This window comes from Octopus bimaculoides, chromosome 4, assembly GCF_046866305.1.
Source record: "Octopus bimaculoides isolate indiv1 chromosome 4, ASM4686630v1, whole genome shotgun sequence".
NCBI lineage: Eukaryota > Metazoa > Mollusca > Cephalopoda > Octopoda > Octopodidae > Octopus > Octopus bimaculoides.
This window is the reverse complement of record NC_142931.1, coordinates 8,008,620-8,028,956: the sequence shown is the minus strand read 5'-3', so window position 1 is coordinate 8,028,956 and position 20,337 is coordinate 8,008,620. Positions and strand designations below refer to the sequence as shown.

Below are 20,337 nucleotides of genomic sequence, written 5' to 3'. Positions count from 1 at the left end.
CATCCAACTTCTTTCCCGCTCCCTCACTAACTGTATTGCCCAAATCTTTCATCCTTGAACATCAGGGGGACGCCGAAAACCTTCACATTTTTTTTTTAATTCCATCTTATGCTTAACTGATCCTGACACAGAAATATATGAACAGGAAAAATTTGTTATCATTAATTCCTGTCTTAATTCAGTCGTTAAACTGCTATCGTGGTTTGAAGGGTTTTAGTCGGGCAAATCAACCCCAGTGTAGTATTTACTGTATCGGACTCCTTTGCAGAACCGCTAATTTGTGGGAATGTAAACAAACCAACAACGGTTGTCAAGTGCGGGGATTACAGACACAAACACAAACACTAATACACACACACAGGCACACACACAAACACAAACACACACACAGAGTCACATATATATTACGAGCTTCTTTCAGTTACCGTCTACCAAATTCCCTCGCAAGTGTTTGGTCGGCCCGGGAGTATCATAGAAAACTGTTGCTCAAGTGGTTAGGAAGGAAACTGCTGAGTACACAGCGTCTATAAACATGAATTTTTGTTTTTGATTAATTAAACGACTGAGTAACAAGAAACAACATGGCGTCCGACAAGATGTCTTTAAATGATAACTTTTGTCTTGCTAAATGCTGAACTTAAATTTTTCTTTTAATATTAATTTTGCTTTCCATTCATCTCATATTCATGAACTAATTGTTACTAATATACTCGAGTGAAATTAATCGATTGTAATCTCGTATTTGTGTGGAGTCGAAAATCATTTTTAATGCTTCTTGAAATTATCATTTAATCCTGTACATTAGGAGTTTGTTGAGAAGAAGCATTGTTCAGATATCTAAAGTCTTTTCTTTGTTTATTAAACTGCAATTTTTGTTACAATACAACACCATTGTGCATTTAATTAAAATTTTACTTCTTCGCTGCGAGAAAGTATTTGGTCAATGATCACATATTTCAGGCAATCATTTTATATTATTTTATTATATTTTTATTTTGTTTTCTTCTCGTTTAATTAAAACTCTTGACCGTAATTGCTCTTTCGAATAACAGCAACTTAATTAAAACTGAAACTATCAATACTTTCTCCCGTTTTCTCTCTTCTACTCTCTCTCTCTCTTTCCCTTTCCCCCTTCTCGAGAAACATGCATATATATGTGTATTTATATATATATATATATATATATATATATATGCGTGTAAATAGATAGATGGATGAGGACATAAATGCCCACAAGAAATCGAGCATGTGTGTGTGTGTGTGTGTGTGTCCATTGTTAAGTAACAACCAGGTAAAGAGGTCCTCAATACACACATGTAGTGTCCTGTTACCCTGGAGTTTCCACGTTGTATAACCATTTCGTATGGCAAGTCCAAGGTGGCGGGGAGACTTACCTTATCTTTCAGAAGGAAGGATACGCGTGTATAAAGAATGCAATAATCATAGTAAAACCGGTAATAACGATAATAATAAGACATACGCAGCGGTCGAGAAGGAGAAGATCGCTTAATGGACAGGTTCGACGTATGTCCATGCACATGCATACGCATATACTTACCTACACACACATACACACACTCACACATATATATATTTGTCTGTGTGCCTGTGTTTGTCCTCCCACCATCGCTTCACAACCGATGTTGGTGTATTTACATCCCTGTAATGTAGCTGTTCGGCATATATATATATATATATATATATATATATATATATATATACACACGCATACAATGTGCTTCCAACCAGGTATAGTTTCCGTCAAACAAACTCATTAGAAGATACGTGCATAAGGTGCCGCGCAGTGGAGCGGAACCCGAAACCACTTACTTACAAAGTGAGTTTCAATCCAGCAATGTTCACTCCATTTCTATTATTATTTAAGACAACAGTATTCAATATGTTATTTTTTATCAAAAGCTATGGGCCTCTATTTTGAGAGAGAATTGACTGCCCTTTCTAGCAAGTCAAACACCTACCTAGATGTTCCTTACTTTTGTGCTTGGTATGTGGTCTGAGTTATAATCGGAAACACGGTTGTCCGTTATACGAAAGATATGAGTCACGTTGTTCAGAAATAGTAAGGTGTAATCTTCAAGACATTCTATGACAGATTAGGAATGTGAATCAGTAGACGTCGACTACTCATAAATTATTAATCACTGATCCATCAGATAAACTATACTGGCAACAGAGCCTTCACATTGTTCCTTGACTTGTTATAAATAGTAGATATATCTCTTTCAAATCTCACAATAGAGATTATATAAACTTATATAAAGTAAGAAAGTTTATATTACATAATGGAGTTATATAGGTTTCAAATTTTGGCGCAAGCCCAGCAGTTTCAAAGGAGGAGTAAGTCGATTGAATCGACCCCCGTGCTCAACGGGTTTTTATTTTGTCTACAGAATTCGAAATCAGAACGTGAAGACGGACGAAATGTTGCTAAGCATTTTGCTCGGCGAATATATAGTTGCATATTTACCCTAGGAGTTATTATTTACAGCGAAATTAAGGCGGTGAGTTGGAGAATCACTAACACGCAGGACAAAGTACTGAGCGGTATATCGTCCGGAGTGCTAACGTACTAAGTTCAAATTCCTCCTCTTTTCTTCGTTTTGGTGTCGATCAAATAAGTACCAGTCAAGTGCTGGGGTCTATTTAATCGACTTCCTCCTCTCTTCAAAAACTGCTTACCCTATGCCTAAATTTAAAGCCATTGTTCATAGCAGAATTAAGAACGTAAGCTGGTAGAATCATTAAAATATCAGAATTTTCAGAATTTCTTCTGACATTTTACCTTCTGTGTTGAACTTCTGCCATGGCCAAAAGCTGCTTTAAACTTTCTTTCGAGGTCGTTAAAATAAAGTACCAGTCAGGCATTGAGGTATATTTAATCAATGTATTCCCTCCACCCAAAATTGTTGGCCTTGGGCCGAAATCAGAGAGCGTTATTTATAATAGTAAGACAGAGGACTGGCAGACTCATTAAAGAGTTGAGATTTCTACCGACCCTTTACGTTCTGGATTCAGATTTTGTAGGAGTCAGCTTTACCTTTAATCCTTCGAAGGTAATAAGATAAAGGACCAGTCAAACACTGGAATCGTTGCCATAGACTGGCCCCACTCCACAAAACTGCCGACCGTGTGATAAATCTAGAAACAAATATTTGTAACTGATTAGAATTCGGAATACATCGCTTTACAATTATTTCCATATTTATCGATACTTCTCTATTTATAGCATAAATGAAAACAAAGAAAACTTTACTGTCAAAGTATATTTGCCAACAGAATGTGGCAGTCCAATACAAGGACGATGTTACTGCTGTTTAGCCCCAGGAAAAATCTTCCCCGGCTGGCGGTAGACAGACAGTTTGTGTCTGTATAGCAAGGGAGGTTATTGCTCCCATCTCTAAGCCTTCGGGATACACACAGACCTAGGTTTCTGAGTTGTTTCCCGTCCTCGGTGCAAGACAACCGCATACATTCTCCCTCAACAAGACGCCGGTTCGTTACAGAGTTGCTTATTGACAGCTCTATGGACAGGAGCAATGTGAACCGATGTGTTTCTCTCAAGAACACAACGCAGCACTCTTTCCAGGAATCGAAAGCAAGAACTTGTGATTCGTGTGTGCAATACTCTTACCAGTAGGCCACACACCTTCATTGAATGTAAATAAACCAGAATATAATGTTTTCTAGTATAGGCACAAGACCTAAAATTTGGAGTGGGATGAGGACTAATCGATTAAATCGGCTGCAGAGGTTATTGTATCGACGCAAAAAAGAGGAAATAGATCACGTGGTATTTGAACTCGGAACATAAATACCGCTTAAATTTCTCTTCCAACGCGCTAACGATTCTGCTACTTTGTTGCCCTAAACCAGGATACAATTAATTGTTGAAGTAAATAAAGAGTAAATATAATGAATGGCGCAATTACTAAGAATGCCGCATTAATAAATATCCTTAAGTGGTTTAGTTTCAAGTGTAAAAAACAAATACGGCTTTTAATATAGTTGTTTTGAAACCTTTATTATTACATTATTATTATTATTATTATTATTATTATTATTATTATTATTATTATTATTATTATTATTATTATTATCATCATCATCATCATCATCATCATAATTACTACTACTACTACTACTACTACTACTACTACTACTATACAACGACTGTATTTATTGAAGTTACTAAGTAAGGAAGTTGATAAAATAGAGGAAAAGATCAACGTTTTTCCTTAATAGGTGTGTGTGTGTGTGTGTGTGTGCACTTATGGATATATGTGTGTATGTGAAGGTGCGTAGCTTAGTGGTTAGAGTGCTGCACTCACGATCGCAAGTGCGTGGTTTCGATTCGCAGACGGGGTGATGCTCGATGTTCTTGAGTAAAACATGTAATTCTTCGTTCCTGCGATCACTTCCGCATCTTACGTGTAGCACACTGTGTAGTACACCTGTTCAGGCAAGGTGGATTTGATGGAGGCCGGGGTGAGCTAAAGTACGGCACATACATTTAATTCCTACAAATAAGTCCTTTGTGGAGGTTGTTCGACAAAAATTTGCGGAACTTTCATTTGTCGTGTACATCAGAGGTGTCCGCTATGTATGAATGTCCACATATATAATATACATGTATAAGTATTTGTGCGTATACGCATGTGTGTATGTTTGTGTATGGGTGTATGTATGGTATGTGTCTATGAGTCTTTATGTGTGTGTATGGGTGTATGTGTGTGTATAGATGTATGTGTGTGTGGTTGTGTGGTTGTGTGCATGCATGTGTGTGTGGAATTGTGTGTATGTGTGGTTGTGTGCATGCATGTGTGTGTGGTTGTGTGTATGTATGCGTGTGTATGTGTGTATGTATGTGTATGCATGTGTGTTTATATGTGTGTGTAGTTGCATATATGTGTGTACGTACGGGGTGTATAGTTGTGTGAGTGTGTGGTTGTGTGTATGTGTGTTGTCGTGAGTGTGTGCGTGTGCACATGCGTGTGTGTGCGTGTAGGGTTAAAATCTAAACCTGTCCCCTTCAAACACTTTTGCTTATTTAAGTGTTTCAGATCCATATATTTGTATGGTATGCCTTAGAGAAGGAAATGCTGGAAAATATGTTCTGCAGTGTAATAAATATTCTTTTCTACTCAAGGCACAAGGCCCGAAATTTTGGGGGGAGGCCAGTTGATTAGGTCGACCCTAGTACGCAACTGGTACCTAAGTTATCAAGCCGAAAGGATGAAAGGTGAAGTCTACCTCGGCGGAATTTGAACTCAGAACGTAGCGGCAGACGAAATATCACTAATCATATCACCCGGCATGCTAACGATTCTGCCTGTTCGCCGCGTTTACTTTTCTACCCGAAATTTTGGAGAAGGGGGCTAGTCGACTAGATCGACCCCAGTACGCAACTGGTACTTAATTTATCGACCCCGAAAGGATGAAAGGAAAAGTTGACCTTAGAGGAATTTGAACTCAGAATGTAAAGACAGACGAAATACCACTAAGCATTTTGCATGGCATACTAACGTTTCTTATTTCTTTATTGACCACAAGAGCTAAACATAGAGGAGACAAACAAGGACAGACAATGGGATTAAGTCGATTACATCGACCCCAGTGCGTAACTGGTACTTTTGCCGAACCGCTAAGTTACGGGGACGTAAACACACCAGCATAGGTTGTCAAGCGATGTTGGGGTGACACACACAGACGCACAAACATATACACACACACAAATATACATATATATACATATATGCGACGGGTTTCTTTCAGTTTCCGTCTACCAAATCCACCCACAAGGCTTTGGTCGGCCCGAGGCTATAGTAGAAAACACTTGCCAAAGGTGCCACGCAGTAGGACTGAACACGGAACCATGTGGTTCGTAAGCAAGCTATATACCACAGGCCTACGTATATATACATATATAAATACACACACACACACACACACACACACACACACACATATATATATATATATATATATATATATATATATATATATATATATAGATACATACATACATACATACATATAAAGGCACAAGTACAATCGTCTCAAAAAGTGACTGGAGTGCTTGTAAGCCCCAGCATTGCTAGAAATAACAGTCAAAACAACTCTTAGCCGCAAACAGAGCATATTCTGTTCAGCAGAGCACTATCTATTGACTGACAAGGGAGACAATCTCCTTACAGCACGCGAAGGCACGAAATCACCGATGATTTCGGTTAGAATTAATCCTCATCGGTGAGGCCACTCCATTGCCTTGGGTTATGCTTACTCACCTTGTCAGTGGCTGTTTCTATAAAATGGTAAAGTGAGAATTACAAATGATTAAAGTGGTTAGTCGCAAGTGTTAGTATTTTATCTAAGTAAATGGATTATAGATAAGACGAGTATTAATGATAGACGAAGAAATAAGTAAGTGGGGCGTGTGAAAATATATTTAACTTCATTATCACATGTATTTCAGATCAAAGGAAATAAGGAATGTCTTTGTAAGTTACTTCAGTGCTAAATAAACATCCCTGACCATGAAATGTGAGGCTTCATTATGAAAATTTCTTTACCCAAAATACAAAACAAGTCATTGTTTATCAAAAGTTAGAGATTGTGGCTATTCAAAATGAAACTATACGAAGAAGACATTTTCCTTTCTGAAAATAATTTTTTCTCACAGTGGGCTTTCCTGCTCCTTATACATGGTCATGTGTTTCAGACTTTCACTTGGCAACTATGAGTTTCGGTTTCAATCTCAGGAAGTAGACGTTCGACCTAAACCTGTAAATGAAATTTGGTTGATAGAAACTCTATACAATAAGGCGGTGAGCTGGCAGAAACGTTAGTGCGCCGGGCGAAATGCTTAGCGGGATTTCGTCTGCCGTTACGTTCTGAGTTTAAATTCCACCGAGGTCGACTTTGCCTTTCATCCTTTCGAGGTTGATAAATTAAATACCAGGTACGCACTAGGGTCGATGTAATCGACTTAATCCCGTTGTCTGTCCGTGTTTGTCCGCTCTATGTTTAGCCCCTTGTGAGCAATAAAGAAATAAGAAACTCTATACAATTCGTGGTTTTCCTTTCTCGGTAGTAATCTTGCCCTATCGACTAATTTGATACCACAACTCATCCCTTGAGTGTCCTTAGTCGGAGATTACTCTGCTGCAAGTATTCTGCTTTTAGTTCTAGATTGGTAACAATTTTCTTCTATAACCCCATTTCTCAGGGTCCCTGCAGCGGTTCATGGAAGTGGCGAAGGTCGCACCTCCTAAATACGTCATAGGAAAACGCGAGAACACTTAACAGAGAAACAGATGTGTTAAGCACGTATTTTTGTTTCTATAATTCCTCTTGCTACGTTACTTCTTGTTCAGTTTTACTGGACACAATAAATATTCATTTTACTAATATAGCTATTCTAGTATGTCACAGATGATTGGTTCCCCCTCCCCCACAAAAAACAGTTTTAAATAATCCAGTGATAAATGACTCATAGAACATGGGAAAATAGGTTTCGTTCTGAGACTCCGAGTCGTCTTGATCATGCTGGATGGTCGCTGGTACACGTTTTTCAGGTCCAAGCAGACTCTTTGACAGATTGCCGACCCGTGTTATCACAGATCAATCCGTGATAAGGATATCATAGTTTCACAATTGAGCATACTGTTTTAGCCCGGATCAGTGATGAATGAATCAGTGATAAACGAGGTTAATTGTCATTCTGTCTTTTCATAGATGCTAATTACGAAATTTATTTTGTTAAGTAAATCACTCTATTCTTTGAAAAAGAGCAAGGCCACATTCGTTAGGAGATGGAAATAAACTTGACAATTTGACCCTAGGCTTAATATCTTTATTGGGTTTCGTAAAGCAAATATTAACAACTTTAGACTCGAACTTGAATCAATGAGAGTCATAGCTAGATGCATTCAGAAATTTAGTCTGACGCTTTAGTTTATTTGGATCGTTCGAGCAGTAATAGGTCCTCAGTTGTCTTGTTGCAAACGAGCTCGCTTTCTGTTAACCAATACCAGGAATATTTACTGTATACTGGCACACATCTGCTCCAGCTTTTCGGATTACAAGTTAGCATCGAGGATTTGTTTGACCGTCCGGAACGAACTCTTAACGAATTATCCCCTCATAGTTCCACCAGATGCAGAGCATCATCTTGTGCTCGAAACGCCTATCTTCGGCGACAGGTCCGCAAACTGGCCCTTTCTTAACCATTGCTTGTACACGTTAGGACTGTGGAGAAATATCTCCCTCGGATTATTATTTGTTCCGATCCATGGCTCACTTCCTGCGCTCGTGACGCTTCATCAACCAAGAAATGATGGAATCTTCAGTAAAGGAGTTCTACGCCTCGAAGGAGAAAAACTGGTATCAGCGTGTAATCAAAGAATTGGCAGAAAGGTGGCTTCGGATGGTGCAAGACGATGGCCTCTATTTTGAATACTGGACTGTTTTTGTTCTCAATTAACGAACAAACCAAATAAGTTACCAAATATTGCAAAACTTTTCACTTAACACAATATATTATATATATATATATATGTGTGTGTGCGTGTGTGTGTGTGTGTGTGTGTGTGTGTGGGTGTGTGTGTGTGCGTGTGCGTGCGCGTGTATAAACTATCAACCAGACTATCAGACGTTGTTATATATCGCTGGTCACAATGCGCTTCTCATTGCTTTATCTTTCGAATGACGTGACTTTGGTGGCTAGGCGAGCAGGTCAACACTTTCACTGGCCGGAAGGCTATTCCGTCAGAGGGTGACCCACTTACAGCTGAGTGGCCTGGAGCAACGTGAAATGGAGCGTCGATTTGAAGAATACAATGCGCTGCCCAGTCCGTGAATTGAACCTCTAGTCTGGCAATCGTGAGTGCAGTACCCTAAACAGTAAACCACAAGCCTTCACACACACACACACACACACACCACACACACACACACACACACACCACACACACACACACACGTATATATATACACATAAAGTCGTATATCAACATTCATATGTATGTGCATGGTTGCACAATCATTTCATTATGACTATTAACATAACGTAGAAATTAACCAGTCAAGGAATTGGATCTCCGACCCGTGCATAATTCCCATTTGAAGTCATCAATTCACTGTGTTGTTAAGGCAACCGAAAATACCTAAATATCATAGCTTTCATTTGATGAACGCCTGGAATCAGTCAAAATGAACGCCACTTGCGAATGGATGCCCTGCACAAATGAAAGGCAATCGAGTTGCTTAATTTGTTGTGCATAAATGAGTTTTGGTCTGCTTTGTGCAGGATTTTGTATCATCAATCCCGGTTGCGTGTTCAAATCTTTAGCTTCCATAACGTTGTGTTAATATTTCAATGTTGACTCCATTCGTTTACAGTTCTTGCGAAAATTTAGTTTTCCGTCTAATCTGAATATTGTTTCGTTTTTCTACGGTGCAACTCGATGTAGATAAAGCTATCAATATAGTGTGGTTTGAATAGAAAAGAAACGGCAGTTACCTATGGGCCGAAGGTTACCGGTTTGATCTTTTCTGTCGTAGGGGTTTACACACAATTATTCGTAGCCTTCTTGATTTCGTGTTCCTCCGTTACAGGTGAATTATTTCATGTCTCACGAAACGAAATCTATATTTGTTCATATATTACTTGCTAAAAGGCTTACTGATGCAGTTCAGTTAATGACACCCAAAGAAGACTGACAAAATTACTCTTCGTTTGTTCTAGATTTTCTTTACGAAATTATGTGGCGAAGGAATGAAGAAAACATTTAGCATATTGGAAGAACTAAGATTGTGGGAGTTTCATGCCATTCTAATGCAGTATGGACATGTTGATTTTCAGCTCCATGACAGCCTTCCTTTAAGACATCCCAGCTTTCATTATCTCGTATTTCGAGTACATTTTACACGTATTGTACCTAGAACTGCATGTGATGTCATTTTCCATTTGTTAAGGGAATAGGATGTAAAAGGATGGAAGTATGTTCCCAGAGAGTCATGGCTGCTCTTTTAAATACAAGTTACCTTTACTGGGCAGTCACTGCGATTAACTGTTCAAACAAGCTATAAAACACAGAAGCTGCATGAATATGAGCGTGGTTAGGCTCGGTCGTGGTAAGAAGTTTGCTTTTCAACTTCATGGTTCTGGGTTCGTTCCTAGGGTAAATCTCTTCTGCTATAGCCTCAGGTCGACGAGAGCCTTCCGAATAGATTTTGTGGACAGAAACAGAAGCAATCCCGTCGTGTGTGCGTGTGTGTGTGTGTGTGTGTGTGTGTGTGTGTGTGTGTGTGTGTGCGTTATTGTATTTCTTCCTCTTCACTGCTTGACAACCAGTGTTGATGTGTATATGTTCCCGTAATTTAGCGGTTCGGCAAAACATATCGATAAAATTAGTACCAGGCTTCCAAAAGAATAAGTATTGGGTTTCATTCATTCGCCCAAGAATTCCTCAAGGTGATGCCCCAGCGCGGCTGCAAATCAAATTGACCGAAACAAGTAAAAGGTAAAAGATAAATTGCTCAACACAAAAAAATACGAACTTCAAAGCCACCCGTTTGCTGGAATTCGATGACTCTCTGGGAACATACTTCCATCCAAGATGTTTACCATTTGTCTCGTCATTCCTGGCTAGAACTAAAAGCAGAAACATTCGGCCGATTGTTTTCCAGTCTTTTGTTTCTCATGCATTTAAAACGGTCGTTCTTGATTAGTTATTTTGCTTATGAATCCCTTTCATTCATTTTATACTTGGGTGGACCCTCAAACCCATTTAATGTTTTAAAAAACCGTAATGCATTTTAATAATTAAATATCATTAGGAACTATATTTAAAAAAGGTTTTAAGATTTTGTGTATTGTAAGAGTATAACCACTTTATTGCAGATAAATTTTAACCACAAAATCTTATGGACCTACCTAGGTTCATATGGACCGCGGTTGAGAAACACTCATGACAATAGGGTGTGATATGAGAGAATAATGCGACTGTTATATCTAGCAGGCTGGGTGACCTCGTACAGGTTTCTTTGTTGGTTTCCAATATCCGTTTTTATCAATGAGATCGATATATATATATATATATATATATATATATATATATATATATATATATATATATGATTCTGTTTCCAAGGAAATCTAGCGTTTCTTGTGTTTATCATAGAAACAGAATGTTTCCTTTAATAATTTACTTGAATGGAGTCCAAAACCAAGAACAACCATTTGGCACCAGACCAATTTCCATGTATTTTATCAAGTCAAAGTTTGCATGAAACTTTCCAATTAAAAGAACAAAAGCCAGAACTACATCTGTGTAATTATTGAATTCATTCGAGCAGGCATGAGGCCAAATTTTGTATGGAGAGAATGATAGACGGTGGTATCGTCCCTAAAGGGGTACTAACGAGCTGAAAGCCTTTGTGTAATCCCTCGACCTGCTAGGAACAATAGCTGATTCTTCCTCGAATCATATGATAAAGCTTTCAAAAAACTGAGACAAACTGGATGATGTGATGTGATATATGTCTGCTAGTAAGGTAGAATGGAGTAAAGGCGCGTGGCTGTGGCTTAGTGGTTAAGGTGTTCCTCTCACAATCGTTAGATCGTGAGTTCGATTCCCGGTGGCGCATTGTGTCCTTGAGCAAGACACTGTATTTAACGTTGCTCCAGTTCTCTCAGCTTGCAAAACTGAATTGTACGAGTAATTCAAAGGGCCATCCTTATCACGTTCTGTATCGCGCTGACTCTCCCTGAGAACTACGTTAGGCGTACACGTGTTTGTCGCGTACTCAGCCATTTTGCTCATTAATTTCACGAGCAGTTTTTTTCGCTGATAGAATCAACTGGAACACTCATCGTCGCAACCGACGGAGTGACAGTTTTAGTGTACAATTGACAAGACTGAAATATCTTTCAAATCAAATCTGCTCACTCAGAGCTTGCCACGGGCTAATCTACAATAATAACACCAATAACAATAATAATAACAAGAACAACTTCCTCCTTGATCGACTCCGAAATTATCATTGAAACCATAACTTCAGACGATTTGGCTGCTGTTCTTGTTATTGTCGTGGTTGTCGTAGGTCCTCTCCGCTTAAAGGGATCAATAATCAAATCTTTTCAGGCATAGTTTATTTAAAGATGTATTATCTGATGGGTTTTGCTTTTCTTTTTGGTAAGATGTGATGTGATGGAGATTTCACAGATATTTCTGCATATACACAGGTGTGTAATTATGTACGTATACAAACACATGTATAAATACGCATGCACACATACACACACACACACACACATATATATATATATATATATATATATATATATATATATATATATATATATATATATATATATATACGCATGCATGAATGTATGTGTGTGTACATATATATATACATATATATATATATATATATATATATATATATATATATATATATATATATATATATATATATATTCTTTATATATATATATACACATATATATGTATGTATTTATTCATACACGTAAATATACATATACATACATAATACATACACACACCCACACCCACACACACACACACACACACACACACACACACACATATATATATATATATATATATATATATAGAGAGAGAGAGAGAGAGAGAGAGAAAACGATAGATAGATAGATAGACAGATAGATAAATAGATAGATAGATAGATAGATAGATAGATAGAGAGATACATACATATTGGCCATGATTGATCGCTAGCCACTAAACCTTTTTTTATTTTCTCTGCTTATCTCTGTGTTCTATTCTGTTGAAGAGCGTAGGCTCGAAACGTAAAAGACTTTCTCACTTCCAGAGCGTTAAACAAATACATCTATTTGTTGTTTACACACCCGTCTTTGTCTTTTCTTTTGTCTTTTGTAAATTCTAACTCTATATATATATATATATATATATATATATATATATATATATATATATATATATACATATATATATATATATATATATATATATATATATATATATATATATATATATATATATATATATATATATATATATATATATATATATATATATATATATATATACATATGTGTGTAATTATATATATATACACACATACGTATGTAATTATTTATCTATTTCTCTCTCTCTCTCTCTCTCTCTCTCTCTGTCTCTCTCTCTCTCTCTTTATATAAATATATATATACACAATCCTGGACAATAACTTTGTGTTGAACACTTAAGTTCACAGTTTGGTCTACAAGTCCATTATTGATTTGATCGCATCTTAACCTATATCGTGAAAAGGAAGGTCTATTTGAACAAAACGCCGAGACCCTGCAGCACTCGCAGTTTCCCAAGTATTTTAGTCGCCGAATGTGAATGGAAACAATGTAAAGTCATGAATATCTTGTTCTGATACTCGGGTGTGTCTTATATATTATGCTGGAAGCAAAGCCTAACAGAAACAAATGACGTAAAGGACACGTTACTTAGAAGACACAAAAAAGAGGGTTTCTAACGGTGTTATTGAAGAAAACGTAAAATGTGAGTGGTCTTTGGATATAGCTGTATGATCATCTATTCAGTCTGTAGTTATGTAACTTTCCACTTTAAACAAGATATTAAGCGACAATTTCTAGATTTATGGCGGTTCATTAATATGAGTTGCTTCACAGTTGTACATAACAGGGGTGCTGAAAATTTCTGGGCTTTGGGTAAAAGAAAATTCAGAAAGATCAGTTAATTATGATTTTATTCACCATATTCCTTTCTCAGATTCACACACATTGCAGCGGTCTAATTTTTCTAAGCCCTGTAAACGAAATCGAAAAGTTGGGCCTCCAACCACGCCTTTCGCGACACCCTTAGAACCAGGAACTTTTCAGCACGCCCTCGTATATCCATCGTTATAAGTTTTAATTATTGAATTATTGATAGGTGGCATCTTTCTACGATCTTTTTTATGTAGAATATGTTGTCACATTCATTCACTGTCGGGACATAATTACCTGCTTTAGTTACATTCATTGTGTTTATGTTCTTAAAGGAAAAGTCATGAATAAAATCACTTTCTTTGGTTTATTTTGCGACATACCGGCATGTTTACGCAAAATGTTTTGTATAGTGGAAATACCTCCACTTCATAAATAATAGCTTCAGCCTTACATGACCGATTTCAATGGAGTACGTTTATGTTTCAGTGTTTGCAATTTGCTTCAATTTCTCAAAATAGATTGACTCTAAATAAGTTTTTTGCTTTGTTTTTGTCATGTTAACAGAAAAGCAGCAAATCAATTTAAAGCGATGTATATTAAGTAATGTTCGATAATGGTAATTACTTATAAATATTCATATATGAAAGCTATGATTTATTCCGACTTAAGAATTAACTTCCCTTCCTACATGACAAGAAACTCTGTCTTTCCTTTCATACAGAATTATAAGAATCAATTATCATTAATAATTAAAAAGAATATATTGCAATCCACCGAAGAAACCAGTACGAGGCCACCCAGCCTGCTAAATACAACAACCGAATTCTTTCCACTCACACCCTATCTAGCCATTCCTTTTTTACACCTACTAAGATATGCGCCAGGTAATATTACAGTGTCAGTCTATTTTAGGCGATGAAGGGCGTTAGGTGACTATTTACCCATCCTTTTTATATTACTCATTTTCCCAAACTTGTAGAAAAGAGGAATGTAACTCACCCGCTTCAACATTGCTAAACATAGAAGAAACGCAGCTCATCATTTGACATGAAGCATTAATTGTTCGAAAGACGTAAACCATTCCTGTGGAGTATTTACAAAAGCTTTGTGAGTGAGAGAGAGAGTGCGTGTATATATGCATATTTGCACGTATGTATGTATGTATGTATGCATGCATATATGTATGTATGCATGCATGTATGTATGCATGTATGTATGTATGTATGTATGTATGTATGCATGTATGCATGCATATATGTATGTATGCATGCATGCATGTATGTATGTATGTATGTATGCATGCATTTATGTATGTCATTGTTCAGTTTATTTCAAGATTTCTTGCCAATAGAGAAAGAACCGGTTTCTAACCTAGATCCAAGGTTCCTTCGTTGGAATTTCAACGTCAACAACAGGGTATTTTGTGTATGTATGTACGTCATTATTCAGTTTATTGTAATGTGCGAATCAGTCAGCTAGGTTCTTTTTTGGAACATCCAAGTTTAACCAGGTTGACAGTCAGGTATTTATGCAAGTATGAATGTCATTATTTAGTTTTGTTTCCGAATTTTTTTGCCAATAGAGAAAGATCCGGTTTCTAACTTAGATCCAAAGTTTCTTCATTGTAATTTCAACGTCAACAATAGGTATGTATACATGTATATATATGTGCAGATTTCTATATTTTGTTTTATGTATGTACTCTCATTCATATAGTTACATATCAAGAGATGCTCATATATATTTAAATGATAAACTTCTAAAAAGTCATACAGATTTTTACAGTTCCAGTGATGGATTGGATCTGTAGTCTTCGAATTAGCTTTCTCCTTTCTGGTTTTGAGAAGCCTAATTTCTCAAAATTGATATTTAGGCAACGTGTTACATATCCCAGGGCCCCAATAATTACACGTATAAACCTGAACTTATAATCTGGATAGAGTAACCTCATATTTCTCAATAGTTCAGCATAGGCATTCTCTTTTTTCCCTGATCTTCAGCTTCATGTTAACATCCGCTGGGCAGCTAATTTCCACAACCGTGCACAGTTTCTCTTCTCTATCCCAAATCATTATTATATCAGGTCTGTTGCGCTTACATTTTTTATTGAGGTCTTCACTGGAACATTCTACCGTATGTATGTATGTATGTAAGTATGTATGTATGTATGTATGTATGTATGTATGCATGTATGTATGTATGTATGTATGCATGTATAAGTGTGCGTATGTATGTATGCATATATCAGTGTGTGTATGTATGTATGCATGTATCAGTGTGTGTATGTATGTATGTATGTAAGTATATGGTTGTGTTTCTCCCAGCCCCCACTTGACATCTGCTACTGGTTTGTTGACGTCCCCGTAACTTAACGGTTCGGCAAAAAAAAACCCGATAGAATATGTTTCCGTTTTAAAAACTAAGAAATAGTAGGGTCAATTTCTTTTAACTAAACCATTGAAGGCAGCCCCAGCATGGCCGTAATCCCATGACAGATAATGTGCAATAATCATTACATCTAAGCCTGTATCGAATACCACCAGTCAACTGAAGGAGGGTCAGTCCCCTGCCTCCAGCAAAATGAGCAACATCGCAAGAAAAGCTCTAAACTCCTTTCAGTAAAATAATTTATATATATACATACATAAGCATCCAGGTGTGCGCGCGCACACACACACACATACACACACATATAAAGAGAACACAGATGGCGCTTATATATATATATATATATATATATATATATATATATATATATATATATATATATATATATATATATATATATATTTATGTGTGCATACACACCACACACATATAACATATGTGTGTGGTAATATTATGTGCGTGTGTGCTTTAATATTTTGTACCAGTGTTATTGATTTCGTTTTATTTTTAATTAATTTCAGATATATTGTTCAATACTACAGCGAAAACGGAATTACCCGGAGCTGTCACGCGGAACCATACTTTAGTTTTCAACATTAGTAATTTCCCAAAAGGTGAGCAAATAAACCTGGCCCAACTACGCTTATACAAACTCGTAGAAAGAGATCGTAACAGATATGTGGGTGAAAACCGCATTGTATCTCTCTACGAAGAAATCATAAAAGACGATTCTCCACATCTAAGACTTGTGTCTCAAAAGCATATCTATGGAAGAAATAGTGGCTGGGAATCTTTTGATGTTACACCGGCAGTCAAACGTTGGATTGATGAAATAGGGAAAGGTTATGTTCAAATATTGCAAGTGACAATCGAGAGTATATTTAATAATACGTGGGGGGACGATATGGATATAAGTACCACACCTCGTAATAAGAAAGAACCTTTATTGGTTGTTTTTTCCAAGCAGATTAACAAGCGTCTCGTTCATAAACTAGAGAGAGACGAGTTTCTTCATCACGAAATGATCGTCAGGCAAAATGAGGGCACCGGTAATAACACCTCGACGAGTCGATCGAGAAAATCTCAGTCAGGAAGCACAAACTATGACTATGACGATGAAGAGGAAGATGAAGAGGAGGAAGAGGAGGAAGAGGAGGAGGAGGAGGAGGTGGAAGACGATTATATTGATGAGTATGACGATGAATATGGCGATGGTGTCAGTGAAAGTGATACCACGACACCGGAAGTTACGTCGTATGCCAAAGTGAGGCGAAGTATACGGTCCGATAAGAATTACGTACAACCAGAAAAGACGAGGGTGAAGCGAAGTAAGAAATCCGCTCGGCGTAATATTTGTAAAAAATCTAAACTTGTCGTAGAATTTCGCAACATCGATGGCCATGATTGGGTTATAGCACCGAAAAAATATGATGTAAGTAATCTTTTCATTACAAAAGTACATCTCTTCTCATTCATCACTGATTCATTCATTACTCATCCCAGATAACACGATACGCTAAATTGTGAACCGTGTTACGCTTATCACGGATTTATCTGTGATAACGCGGACTTGCGAGCAGTAAGACTGCTTGAATCACAATGGTACGCCTCAGTGACCATGCAGGACGCTCAGTTACTCAAACAGCACTGATTGTCGCTCTTATTACGAGGCTGCATATTTCGTACCATACACGCACCTAGCAAACAAGATGCCTATTTTAAAAGATTTGTAGAACATTAATTGCTTACAATAGATTCATTTAACGCGGTGTCTTATTATTTTTTATAATCACACATACGTGATAAACGAGGATAGATGTATTGTTTCGATTAGAAACACAGTTAGAATGTTCATTGACTTTGGCATCTTGCCTTGACAGAAACTCTAAGATTGTACAGTTCTTCTAATCATATCTTTATTCTGTCTGCTCATTAATATAATGAATTCAAGAGCATTCTACGTGAGATTGCGATTTACTACTGACAGAAATCATGTTTGTAGATGTATATAGACAAGACTTCAATCATTAGTTTCAAATGTAAGCACAAAGACAGTAATTTCGTTGGAGGGAGTAAGTCGAATACATCGACTCCCCGGGTTCCTTTTAACGACTCCGAAAGAATAAAAGGTGAAATTTGAACTAAGAACGTAAAGACGGATTAACCGCTGCTAAGTTTTTACAAGTCTATAAATACTGGTTTCAAACTTTGAAGGCCAGCAATTTCGGGAAGGGGAATAAGTCGATTAAAAAAAAAAGGGACGATTGTACAAGATATTTCTAATATTCATAAACTTATAAAGGGGACGAACTGGCATAATCGTTAACACGCCGGTCAAAATGCTGAGCGTTATTTCACCCTTCATTACGCTCTGAGTTCAATTCCGCTAAGGTCGACTTCCCCTTTCATCATTTCCGGGGGGGGGGGGGTCAATAAAATAAATACCAGTTATTCACTGGGGTCGATGTAATCGAATTTCCCCCTCCCACGAAATTGCTGTCAAAGTTTTAAACGAATATTTATAGACTTGGAAATGCAGCAAGCTGACAAAATTGTTGGCGCACCGGACAAAATGCTTAGTAGCGTTTCGTCCGTCTTTACGTTCAGAGTTCAAATTCCGCTGAGGCTGACTTTGCCTTTCATCCTTTCGGGATCGATAAAATAAGTACCAGCTGAGCGCTAGGGTCGATGTAATCGAATTACCCGCTTCTTTGAAATTACTGGCCTTGTGCAAACATTTTAAATCATTAATTAATTTTAATCATATAATTAATTTGAAATCATTAATTAATTTTAATCGTATAATTAATTTGAAATCATTAATTAATTTTAATCGTATATGTAAATGTAAAGTTATTGATTTCTAAATGTATTTTCCAGGCAAACGAATGCATTGGTAAATGTTACTATCCCTTGGCTCAGCACCTACAACCAACAAAACATGCTATGATAAGAGCTAACCTTCACATTCAGAACAAAAAAGTCACCAGGCCGTGTTGTGTACCCATAAAACTAGAACCGATATCTTTACTATACCAAGATGCAACCACTCAGAGTTACACATTCAAATATAAATATGAAGGTATGAGTGTTTCTGCCTGTGGCTGTCGGTGACGAAGTTCTGGGAGAATACCGACTTGGAAAATTGTCAAATATGAAAAAGTGGACTGAATTTAAGAAACGAAGAAGCAATTATTTCTGTTAATGAAATTCTTCATTAAATTCTTCATTAAGAGGCAATTAAAGTTGACAATTTATCGATGTTTGATTGATATGTTTCATTGACGTTATTTTTGTTGTTGTTTTTTTATGTTATTGCTCTTGTTAAAGTTTCACAGGGTTGAATGATAACTGAAACGATATTTAGTAATAATTTGAACCAATCGAGGAGGGCAACAGTAACAACAATATCAATATATACATGTTTAAGAAACAAGGTTCTTTTAAAAAATTATATGCATGTGCGTATGTAGTGTGTATGTACATATATATATATATATATATATATATATATATATATATATATATATATATATATATATATATATATATATACATTTGTATGTATGTGTGGATGTATTTGTATATATGTGTGTATGTATGCATGTGTGTATACACAGACACACGCATGAATATATATATATATATATACATATATATATATATATATATATATATATATATATATATATATATATATATATATATATATATATATATATATATATATACATGTATGTATGTATGTATGTACGTATGTATATACTAGTTTTTAGCAGAAGAAACAGAGTGACTCGCGGGCTGAGAGTTTCCTTCATTATCACCTATCGAACTAGTTACAAATCGTGGGAATGTGAATGTATAACCTGCGATAATATTATTTCCTCAGATAGTTCTAGAAAGAATAATAAAAGCAATTCCAATGTCATGTGGATAATTCATATTTCTCAAATGGTTTGATCGTTATGTCGCTCAATATGTAAATACAGAAATGAAAACAAATAAAGTAAAATTTGTGCACTCTTACACACAAAACGGAGAGCTGATACGCTGGCGAATATAAATACAATATATATATATATATATATATATATATATATATATATATATATATAGTAGAAATTTACAGAAAACCAAAAGACGAAGACAGGTGCATAAACAACAAACAGGTGTAATAGTTTAATGCTCGTAAAGGT

General features: G+C 36.5%; 1 protein-coding gene across 2 annotated transcripts in view; it reads left to right on the top strand.

The window, feature by feature from the left end:
- LOC106877493 (uncharacterized) overlaps positions 1 to 19,426 on the top strand; it is a 96,555-nt gene extending 77,129 nt beyond the window's left edge. For both annotated transcript variants that reach the window (XM_014926415.3, XM_052966878.2), the window contains 2 exons: positions 16,663 to 17,573; positions 19,022 to 19,426. In XM_014926415.3, the coding sequence (XP_014781901.2) occupies positions 16,663 to 17,573; positions 19,022 to 19,255 (1,145 nt within the window). In that variant the 3' untranslated portion in view covers positions 19,256 to 19,426. The remainder of the gene's footprint in view (positions 1 to 16,662; positions 17,574 to 19,021) is intronic.
- The last annotated feature ends 911 nt before the right edge of the window (positions 19,427 to 20,337 follow it).